General features: G+C 36.1%; 2 protein-coding genes across 2 annotated transcripts; both read right to left on the reverse strand.

Annotated features, from left to right (window-relative positions):
• Positions 1–1,179: 1,179 nt before the first annotated feature.
• On the reverse strand, positions 1,180–6,918 carry LOC121941235. The gene is made up of 12 exons (XM_042483987.1): positions 6,729–6,918; positions 6,456–6,595; positions 5,772–5,863; positions 5,220–5,671; positions 5,002–5,057; positions 4,821–4,874; positions 4,656–4,718; positions 3,482–3,565; positions 3,271–3,362; positions 2,889–2,947; positions 2,024–2,199; positions 1,180–1,878 (listed from the first exon to the last, which is right to left on the reverse strand). The coding sequence occupies exons 1-12, from the start codon at positions 6,835–6,837 to the stop codon at positions 1,765–1,767; spliced, it is 1,491 nt and encodes a 496-aa protein (XP_042339921.1). The 5' UTR covers positions 6,838–6,918; the 3' UTR covers positions 1,180–1,764.
• A 2,693-nt stretch (positions 6,919–9,611) lies between these two features.
• xcr1a.1 (chemokine (C motif) receptor 1a, duplicate 1) lies at positions 9,612–11,101 on the reverse strand. Its single transcript, XM_042481603.1, is given in 3 exon segments — positions 9,612–11,024; positions 11,027–11,062; positions 11,065–11,101. Coding segments are annotated over 3 exon segments (1,005 nt in total). The 5' UTR covers positions 11,087–11,101; the 3' UTR covers positions 9,612–10,077.
• Positions 11,102–11,330: the final 229 nt, after the last annotated feature.

Genomic DNA, 11,330 nt, shown 5'->3' on the forward strand with positions numbered 1-11,330 from the left:
CTTGTAAAACATGACATGATAAAAATGTATTTAGAACACAACTGTGTAAAATGACTAAAAATATTCCCTGTGCTTTTGTTCACCAGGAGCATCAAAGTGAAAATGTGTAACTGCTGCGCCATTGTCAGTGTTGTGCTTAGACACAAGAAAGTTACAGCAAGTTTAATCAGTAGCTAAGTTATTTTAAGATGTGTTTCAGTATCTTCAGTACCCAGCTATCAGTTTGATAGCTGGGACTTTGATTGGTGAGTCATTTACCTGAACGTGGACATAGCTGAAGGTTGCTCCTTTATAAAGAATCATAAAAATGAACAATCATTAATTAATCCTGCCTTGTAAACACAAAATTTGCTGTAGATTTTATTGACAATTAATATATTTTTTTAGGTATTAAAATAAGATAAATGTGTAATAAAGATAAAGGATGTAATGTAGGTCTTATAAATGAATCAACAACAATGGCATTCATTTGAATTGCATAATGTGGTTCGCACAGGAATAACATGCATTCATTAATTACAGACTTAACTGCTGCTATTTACTGACTGCCTTTCAAAGTGGACTCTTGTATGTTGCCTTTATGGACAAATTCTGATATGATTATATCAAGACATCATGTAATAAACTTTATGTCATTATTATTTAATATTGATCACAGTGACACATTTTACTCAACCTTACACACTTGACTAAGTATTTCCATGACCTCAAATAGTTCTGTGAGCAATAGAGTGATGCAGTTATTAAGTACTTCAGTTGAATCTGTTTGACTTACCTTTGCCCTTAAGCACAAGGGGAGATCCACGTCATGAGCGAGTGCTCCACATGTGGTATCCTTCTTAAACTGTTTATGAACCCAGTACGTAGTTATATGAGGTATGACTTGACTTGTTGTTTCATACAAGAAGCACATTTCATACATTTACAAAACATGGGCATTGTAACACCACTAAAATATTCCCTTAAAGAGGACTGGGTGTGGCAGAGATACACAAGCGAGTGTATCTTAAGTAAATATTTGCAGTTTGACCTTAATGATGTTCTTAACTCTGAAAAAGAGTGACAGGACTTAATTTATTACATTCCTTGGAAAGTGAAAAACAAAATTTTATTGTAATATAGCATGTATAAACACTGAATCGTCATCCAGTCTGTTTTGTCTAAATGGTATGTGCTGGTATGAATTAAGCATTTTCAAACTGGGACTTTACTTTTATTATGAGACTGGAATCAACATGTGGTATTTACATGTCTTATGACATCAAAAAGAAAAAAAAAACATAATTTCATGTTATATCAACATACATTTTAATATAAGCACAGATTTCAGGTGGGATGCACGTCCCCCTTGATATTTACAACATGGACATTTGTCCTCCCCAATAAAGCTATTAAAGCACATTTACACTATATATATTGATGCAGAAAATGCACAAATTGTTACAAAAATTCACCAGTGCAGAAAAATTTAGTTTTTGATGTTTAAAATTTTGGGCCCCCTTTTAAGGCAAAACCTAATGATCCTTACAAAGGCTGCTATTTAGATATAAAAAGATGTATTTATTTATCCCAGAGGAGGATAGAATTTGCAGGTCACAGCAGAAGTAAATGTACAAAACACACAGTAAAGAGAATAGTGCAAAAACAAGTGTCAAGCTCAAATACATACAAGTAAAAAGTATGCCCTTTTAAGCATGTGCATGCATACATAAAACTGAAACTGACTCTTACATGCAAAGTACCAACACACTTTTATGCACACGCCTACTTTTCTTGACACCAAAATACTCCAAAAGTGACAGCTACAGCAAAACATATTGTTCCAAACATGAAGAACACTGAGAGTGCATTAATCCCTTTGGCTGCAGCGAGTCTCCTCTGAAAATGTACAAAAACAAAACAAAAAGCCGATGTGAACTTGATTATTAATGTAATGCATGATTTGTTGTGGCAGTAGACAGTAAAAAATGTTATCAAACATTTACTTATTTGTTATATTCTCGTGATGCAGACAGACTCTCACCTTTTTCTTTTTGCTTCTTCCCAGTATTGTTTTTCTTTGAGTGCTTCCCATGAGAAAACAAATTACAAACAGGAGTATCCACACTGAGTAAGCAATCATCACTTTTAAAAGCCAGGAGTCTTTCCTGTTCTTTCCACAGTTGTCATTCTCCAAAACACCAACAAAGATGACAGCAACTGTCGGTGAAACAGATTTGGAAATCTGAGCAACAAATCAGTAATGACAATTATCTGAAGAGATGATGCAAGCTGTGACGTTAGTTAGCTTGACTCATTTTAAAGGAATACATCAACATTTTGGAAAATGTGCTTGTTTGCATTCTTTCTTAGAGTAAAATGAGATAATAAAATTGATAGGTCAAATCAAGCAATCTGACTGGTTGTTTGTCATGATATAATAACCGCATATAACCACATAATCTCATTCCTTTACATCATTCTGCAGCACTCCACATAGTCTAGTAACCTTAGAAACTACTAACAAACTAATTAGCTGACTGGCTGCCTATCTAGCTAAAAAACAGCCACAATTTGGATACATTTGAGGTCATCTTCAACATCTATGGCGGCCTAACTACAGAGGAGTGGACTGAGGAGGGCATATTTTCAGAGGGAAAAGTCGTAAACATAAAAGACAACATGCAGACTGAAAAACAAACTAACTAACTAACTAACAGAAAAAGAGCTATTGGTTAACAAAATCTGGTGAAATCCTGCACACTGGGCCTTTAACTGTCCACAAGAATGCAAATAAACATGTTTCCCAAAATATCAAACTATTGATTTAATAACATTTAATAAGTCTTTTCACATACATAAATTAATGCAGTTTATTTTAAAGATTAAAACCAGGTGAATTTTCTTACTTGTAAAAATCCCATGGATGGCAGAGCACACTTGGACAATAAAATCGGATATCTCTTTTCTTGAACAGAACAAAAGAAAAACAAAATCAGCTGTACTCAAAGTGTTAATGTAAGGGTCATGCCAAATATGCAGGCATAAAGACAGAAAGTTTTTTTCTGATAGATTGTTTGTATATGGGAAGCCAAGCACCATTGCAGTCATATGAGACAAACACATTTATGATAGTATGTATGTATAAATATTTTGAATGAGTAAACAGGTAAGCAAGCAAGTGAAATACATAAAGCATGACTAACAATTCAAATTAACCACAGATATTTTTAGTAAAACTTTTCTTTTTTGGTTACTTCTGGTCAAAGAAGAGGAGAAAACTGAACTCACAGTTCGTGACTGGGTCCAATAGGCAGACAGATGATTACCAGCTCTATGAAATTAATCGCCATTGCCACACACAAAAGAGCAACAAGAGTGATCTAAACATGCCAACAAAGAGACACACAGTAAAATACAGCCACACTGAAAAAAGACCTTATACAATTCAGAAATTTGGATAGATGTAGAAAAATTTTGTACACCACTTGTTATTACTCACGTTTATGGAATCAGCCAAACAAAACAAGATCAGGGCCAATATTTCAACTGCCGCACAAAACAGACAGCATAATATCTTTAACACCTACCAAAGAAATAAAAGGCACATTCAGTTATCTTAATAATTTGTCAAAATGTGTATTCATTGAGTGTTCCTTTTTAAAGGCAAAGACACATAATCAAATGATATTGACTGAGCCATATGGTGTTCAGACCCTATTTTGATTATTACCTTACATGGGCTTTTACTTTAAAGATAAAATTACATTTTTAAAAAGACATAAAACATTTCAGAAAAAAATACACTTAAAACAAAAAAGCATAAAATGCAAATGACTGCCACTAATTACATCAAATCTACCAGTAAAGGTCCATTGTGGATTATGGGGAATATTTTGGCAGAAATGGAAGAGAATATAAGTATTCTTTATTAAATGTATAATCAACTGAAAATAATATTTTTTGATGTTTTGTTTACTCAGAATGAGCCATGTTTTTATTGACATAGGGTGCAGGACCACAGTTATGGAGACTGCCATTTTACACTTAAATAGTTCTACAGAAGCCCAGAAGGGACGAACCAAACACTGACTCTAGATAAGGTCACTTTTGTTTTTGCATCAGCCACCATAGTTAGTAGCCCCTCTGAGACAAGAGCTTCAGAAAACCTTTTTTAAAATGTGAAGCTGCTTCATTAAGTGTTTTTAGGTTTAAATCACCTGTTTTTGTTTTTTTTTTTTTTTTTGTTTTGTTTGTTTTTTTGTAGAGGAAGACTTTTCTGTGAATAATTTGGCTCCTGGTAAAAACCTCCTGAACAATAAACACTGAAGAAACTTTCATTTGGAGAAATTTCAGCAAGCTGCAATCAGCACTCCCACTAAATCTCCTTAAATCTTACACACTTCCTTTAAAGTTCCTGACGATTTTCAGAAAAATCAAATCCTTTTTATACATTTAACAGTAGATATTTTCTGCAAAAGTTATTCAGTGTATTGAAATTCTGTAATTACCTCTCTACAGTCTTAATTGATAGTAGCAGGGGCTGCCATTTTAGCACCAGATTCAAATTACCTTCCTACAGACAAGGGATTTACAGGAAATAACATAAGACTGTGAGATGTCGAGAACCTGAAACAGTAACTATGACAACACAATCTCTATAACTAATGCCTTACCTTACTTAGATGGTGAGAGCAGGGGCTGTTGACAAGGGTGATCAAATATAAATTGGGCAGTTCCTGAAGAAAAAAGAAAGCGCAAAGGGAAATGAATACTTTGGTATATTTTTACTCGTAGCACCTGTACATTTACTGGGTGACGTGACTTTCTTAATATCTTACCATTCTGACTACCACCACAGCACTTCTGAGATTCATCACCCCAGTACCTACTCCCTAAAGATTAACCAAGAGACACAAAAAGGAGTTCTGTAAATAAAAATATAGTTTAAATATTATATGCGCAGATTTGTGCTCAATGCAAAAAAACATCAATAAAATCTAATTCTGTGTTACTTCTTACCCCTAATAGGTTAAAAGGTTGTTTGCTGGTCTTGTCTGGTTCTGCAGTACTTGGCTCTGTTGAATAAAAATCACTTGTATTACTAGGTGTTGCAGTACCTATTGTAGTACTTGTTGTTGCAGTCCTTATTGTAGTACTTGTTGTTTTAGTCCCAATTGTAGTACTTGGTGTTGTAGTACTTATTGTAGTACTTGACATTGTTGAACTTATTGTCGTACTTGGTGTCTTTGAACTTGTTGTAGTACTTGGTGTTGTAGTACCAATGGTCGTACTTAGTGTTGTAGTACCAGTGGTCGTACTTGATGTTGTGGTACCAGTGGTCATACTTGGTGTTGTGGTACTAGTGGTCGTACTTGATGTTGTGGTACCAGTGGTCGTGCTTGATGTTGTAGTACCAGTGGTCGTGCTTGGTGTTGTAGTACCAGTGGTCGTGCTTGGTGTTGTGGTACCAGTGGTCGTGCTTAGTGTTGTAGTACCAGTGGTCGTGCTTGGTGTTGTGGTACCAGTGGTCGTGCTTAGTGTTGTAGTACCAGTGGTCGTGCTTGGTGTTGTAGTACCAGTGGTCGTGCTTAGTGTTGTAGTACTAGTGGTTGTGCTTGGTGTGGTGGTTGGAGGTAAAATGACATTCACTGGTTGCCAGAATCTGGCAAGAGACTCAACAAATGTGACTCTAAAAAATATCACACAGACACAGATGTTAATGTTAATCATTTTGTTCTGTACTGTCCAATAATCTTGACTTTTGGTAGTCAATCAAAGTGTAAACATACCTGAAAATGATATTTTTGATCCCCTTTTGTGGCTTCCATTGAACTTTAATTGAAGTCTTTCTTATATTCCCTTTGTTACTGACAGCACTTCCCTGAAGACAGAGACAAAAGTAGGAGCAACATCTATAAGAAGTCTTGATAAGGGTTTCATATTCAATGTCCAGTTAATGTTCAATTCAAGCGGAAACCTCGAGGGCTGAAAAAAAAGCCAATGCTGAGGTGCCAAAAACTGCAGTTCTATGTCTGGCTCTCAGTCCTCATAGAACCACGTGGAAAAATGCTCAACTCAACAGCAGAAATAAACTTATTTACAGCCTGGTACAAAGAAACAGTTCTGGTCTCTATAGCTAATTATAACATTCTTACTGGGGTGATTTTTTTTATAAACCACTTGTTTACATTTTATTAAGGCTTAAAGTTACACATAATTAAAGGTGGGCCGCTTTGAATGACAGGTTGTCTGTGCCGCAATCTGTTAGTCAGAGCCACTCCTCGCCTCTTCACATGCCTCTTGCCCAAATATTGTCCAAAAAAAGATGGCAATAGTCAAAGTTCCAAAGCTATTTTTATTAATTTTACAGTCTGTGGTTCAGTTAAATCTAATTAAATGAAATACAAATGGAAAGTGCGAATATTCATTTACATTTACCTCTCTAATGATGTTGAGATGGGATGGTTACTTACTGCTCTATTATTGCATGTCAGGAGTCGAGTCCTATCAGACTGAAGCAGGTGGAATTGTCCAACAATATGGTCTGTGTCGCCGTCTCGAGCCTCCAACATAAATCCTCTGAACTGTGTAGAGGCATTGCTTCGGAGAGTAACTGGACAGTGGTTTAAAGATTTATTTATGTGACAGTGATGAGACAGAAAATGAAGAAAGAGATCAGTAATAACTTTGCACTGTGATCACTGCAGCAGAGATTGATGGTGAAGAAAAGGGTAAAGTCTCTGTACCTACAATAGCGTCTCCTGCTGTGTTGGGTTCGTAATCGACATCAAAGGGCAATATAGTGTTCAGAGGTTTATAGTACACCCCATTTCTACCCCTATGCTTAGGTAACATATCTTCACACGCATCTGGGAAGTAACCACTGGCATAACCGTGCACTTTTGTGACGAGGTTAAAACCAATCCAAATCCACAACCACATCTGTAAAACAAAATGGCTTTCTTCATCAGCATGCTGTCACAGACACAGTGATATTAACATTATTGGTACAAGTATGTATTTACTATAATAATAACTTCTATTATAGATAAGGATTTAAGCACATTTTCTAATTGTTTCAGCTGTCTCCACTCCAGCACACTGGCTTTCAAGGTAGTGTTTATAGTTTTAAGGCTGTCTGAGGATGTTGACATCATTATAAATACAGAAGTTTCCCAACTTTTGAACAATGCAGCAGGACAACAACAGAGCTACAATGTCCACACTGTTAATCAATATGCATGTAAACACCCTTACATTAAAATCAGCTCTTCAATGTTATAGCTACATTTGGTTGCAAATGCAGTTTGCTGGGTTACAGAGTCAACACAAGCACTTGCATTCTCAGATTTCTATCTCTTATGAAATATAAACCATTTAACCCTTTAACATCTGGATCAACATCAGTTTTCTTGTGCTCTGTTCAGGTGCCTTTTACTAGCATTTAAACCTCTGAAACATGAGTAAATTGGTTTGATTTCTCTCAAAAACTTGACAAGAAACAACCCCCAAACTGCAAACTATTAGTAAAAGTTTACAATGAAATAATCTGATCATTAGCCGGGGGGGGGGGGGGGGTTATTAGATAGATATGATCAAACTCTAAAAACTTGGAAAGATAATGATAATATAAAATCAGATTTTTTAAGCTTATTTTCAGGTAATTTAATTGGAACATTTTACCAAATCCTTGCTGATTTTGGTGGCCTTTTTCTGTTAAATTGCTAGTCACCCTCTTCCTATGTTTTGAAAGAAATCCAGCCAATCTGCTCAAATTACAAAGGGTTAAACAAAACTATATCTAAAAAGTACATAGCAAGCATTTAGATTTTAGATCTTTCTCACTATTTTGTTCAAATTCAGACTTAGATTGAAAACATTTTAAGACTTCACTGGCAAATAATTACTGATATAATGACAATAACTCCTTTCTCTTACCTTATAATTGTGTACAATGTCCAAAATCATGAAACCATAAGTTATGATGTCATGCAACCTTATACGCTGAGTTAAAACTTTCTGTTTGAGTCTCTTAGAAAAATAGAAGTATCCTTGTTATTGTATTTGCCCAAAGGGATCCTCCCTCTTAAATAGTTTGGCATGTAGTGTGTGCCAGAGAGCAGCGTAGCAACAACTCAGCAGACCAAAGGAGGAAGTTGGAAAGGGCAATCTAAGTGCATTGCTTGAACCCTCCCACGCACACAGTTAAATGATAAAGAAAATACCATTTCCCTTTACTGCTGCTGAGATCTGTGTATTAGATTGTTCTCACAGTTTGCAGGTTTTTCCAGCAGCATGCAGGGTCCTTAATTGCTCCAGTCCATCACTACTGAAAGCACTCCACACATCACAGATCAAATTCCACAACCAGGAGAGAAAATTGCTCCTTGATGAATACCTTTAAACAAAACAACTGTTGATTCAAAATCAATCCATAATGACACAGAAAAATGCTGTTTAGTTCTTCTCTTGAAAGGTAAGGTAAAATATGTGCTAGTTTATATGTCTACCTAAATGGCCATGACCATGGGCGAATTATGAGCCAATGGGCCCCTGGGCACAAATATGCAGAGGGCCCTAGCATCTCACCTGAATAGCAAGACGCAGAGACTTTTTATTGTTGTTTCTTCTCTCTTTTGGGTAATTCTGTGTCTTTTGTCATTTTGTGTCTTGCGGTGCTTTTTTAAAATTTCTATTTAAAGGCATTTTGTGTCTCTTTGGGGTAATTTTGTGACTAATTGAGGGCAATCTACCTTTTTTTTGGTCATTTTGTTTCTGTTTGGGATAATTTTAATCTTTTATGGTCATTTTATGTCTGCTTTTGTTTTTTTTTGTGTTCCTCGGTTTAGTTTTTTCTTTGAGGTAATTTTGTGCCTTTTTTGGTTTGTGTCCATGCTGGGTTGTTGTGTAGATTTTTTTGTAGATTTTATGTGTCTTTGCAGCCCCTTCATGTCTCTTTGTGGTTTATTTGTGTCTCTTTCTACTTATTTTAATTTTTGCTGGTCGATACTTGTCATTTTGAGTGACATTTGGAATTGAAGTCCTGTACCCAGTAGGCCTGTTCATTAATCCATCCATGGCCAGGACTGCTTCAAAAACATACGTATTTGTATTTTCAAGATTTTATCAATATTTTGCAGAATGTCAGGGAGGTATTACATCAGCATAATGTTTTTGGTCATTTTGAAATATTTCATGCTAATGCAGGTAATAATGATTCAGCAAGCCAAATGTAAGCCTAATAATGATCACTCTGATCACTCAGGAACTTCAACCAAAAGAGTGTGCCCAGACTGAAGTATAATGAACTATTATCGGCAGTTCTGCAAAGATTGCATTTTGTTATTTTTATGGCATTTAGCTATTTTTGGGGTTATTTTTAATGTGTTTAAATTGATGTAAAATGTAAAATGTTTTATCTCAAATATTACACATTGATCTTGTCTATAGGAAGTCTAATAAAAATAAAATGTGTTTTCTTTCTCTTAGTTATTAATCTATGTAGATTTTTGAACACACACAATTTGCTGTTAATGTAAATTTAATTTGGTAGAGATGCAATTATTCATTAACTGACATCTCAACTATTTAGTATTGTACAGTAAATAATGGAAAAACAAAACACTCTGTCAGTTGAATAAGTCATTATGGTTTTATTGTACAGAGGGAATAAGAAATGCAAATGCAATCAGTAATTTAAAACTCGCCCACACAAAAGCAAGTGCATGTGTGGGTTTTTTTTTTTTTTTTAATCTGAATACCATAACAAATCATTTTGCACTGTGAACATATATATACTATAATGGCTCCACCTCTATTGTTACTAATTCATAATATTTTTCATGCCCATGAAAAACATTATCCCCTTTTAAAGTGTGTGTAAATAAATGTATGGAAAGATTCGAGTCACAGCCCATACATTGAAATTATGAGGTTCTACACACACGCAGCAGTAAACAGAAAAAGTCAGATTTGAATATTGTTTGTAGCTACAAACTGCAACATAAAAAACAGTTCCTAAATTTCTATTTAATGAATTCTACCAAACGCACACTGGCAGTAAATGCTTGGACATGATGTATGCCTAAACAGCAACTAGTACATTGATCCACGTGAGAAGTTTTGCATTTTAAGCTGCTGTTCTTCAACTTGACTTTGGCGAATGAACATTCGACGCAGCAAAGACTTCAAATGACTCCTAAACTTCACACCAACAAATGCATAAAAGACCGGGTTCAGGCAGCAGTGAGAAAAAGCAATGAGCCGGCACACATAGAACACATAGTCGAGCTGGATACTAACATCACAGTCATCAAACGGTGCAATCAAATGGTCAGCCAAGAGCCTCAGAAAGATGACCACGTTATACGGCACCCAGCCAAGGAAGAACACGGCTACGATGCAGAAGACTAACTTCACTGCTCTGTTCTTTGTGTGAGATCTTGTTCTTGTGATTCTCCAAAGTATTCGAATGTAGCAGAAAGCCATCACTACAAAAGCGACCAAAAAGAAGCTATTCTGTTGGAAGATACTAATGTTTTTCCACAGGATAGCATCATATTCGCAGCCCAGGGAGTGCGTACCTTTGTGGGGGATGGAGACGAGGGAGATGTGGAGGAGGGAGGGCATGGCTGCTCCAATGCTGATTATCCACAGCAGGAAAGACACATAAATTCCAGTGCTGAGTTTCGGTGTGCTCAGGTCAGACAGAGGGTGAACCACAGCCAGATACCTGTAGACGGTCATGATGGTCAGGAAGAGTACGCTGCTGTAAAACCCAGTGAAGAAGACAAAAGTCACTATTTTGCAGAGCGCCTCTGAGAACAACCATCCCCAGATGTGGTAAATTCCCCAGAAGGGGAGGCCGATGGTGAAGACGAGGTCAGAGATGGCCAGGTTTAGGATGAAAATGTTGGTGAGAGACTTGAGGTTTTCGAACAAAGCCAGGATGACAAGGACGAGGATGTTTCCTGTGAGACTCAGTATGATCACAATGGAGAAGAACATAGGAATGACAATGGATCCAAATTTGACCACCTCGCTTTTTCGCAGATTTCATCTTCATAGTCAGTGTCATATTGCTTTCATTTATAGAGTAATTCATCGCTGTTCAACTGGATCCTAGAAAAGGGATTTTGGATTAGCATGTGCTTAACTGTAGATTATATTCAGTTATTTCATTGTTTAATGCAAATCAACAGAGACAAGAAAAGAGTTATACAAATAAAGGTATTTTTGCAATTACTCAGAGTGCATAGAAAAAAGAATTAAAAATCGACCTACCTCTTGCCTGATGTGATCAATATGTTGGTGGATGTGATGCCTTCTGTCAACTCAAAAGAGAGCTC

This window comes from Plectropomus leopardus, chromosome 3 (assembly GCF_008729295.1).
Source record: "Plectropomus leopardus isolate mb chromosome 3, YSFRI_Pleo_2.0, whole genome shotgun sequence".
Lineage (NCBI taxonomy): Eukaryota > Metazoa > Chordata > Actinopteri > Perciformes > Serranidae > Plectropomus > Plectropomus leopardus.

Excerpts from the sequence above, each read along its gene's own strand:
- LOC121941235 (XM_042483987.1), bottom strand. The coding sequence starts at position 6,837 with ATGTTACCTAAGCATAGGGGTAGAAATGGGGTGTACTATAAACCTCTG. Across the intron at positions 4,719-4,820 it reads CTGTGGTGGTAGTCAGAATG|GAACTGCCCAATTTATATTT; the intron begins GTAAGATATTAA and ends TTTTTTCTTCAG. Across the intron at positions 3,566-4,655 it reads GCTCTCACCATCTAAGTAAG|GTGTTAAAGATATTATGCTG; the intron begins GTAAGGCATTAG and ends TTTCTTTGGTAG.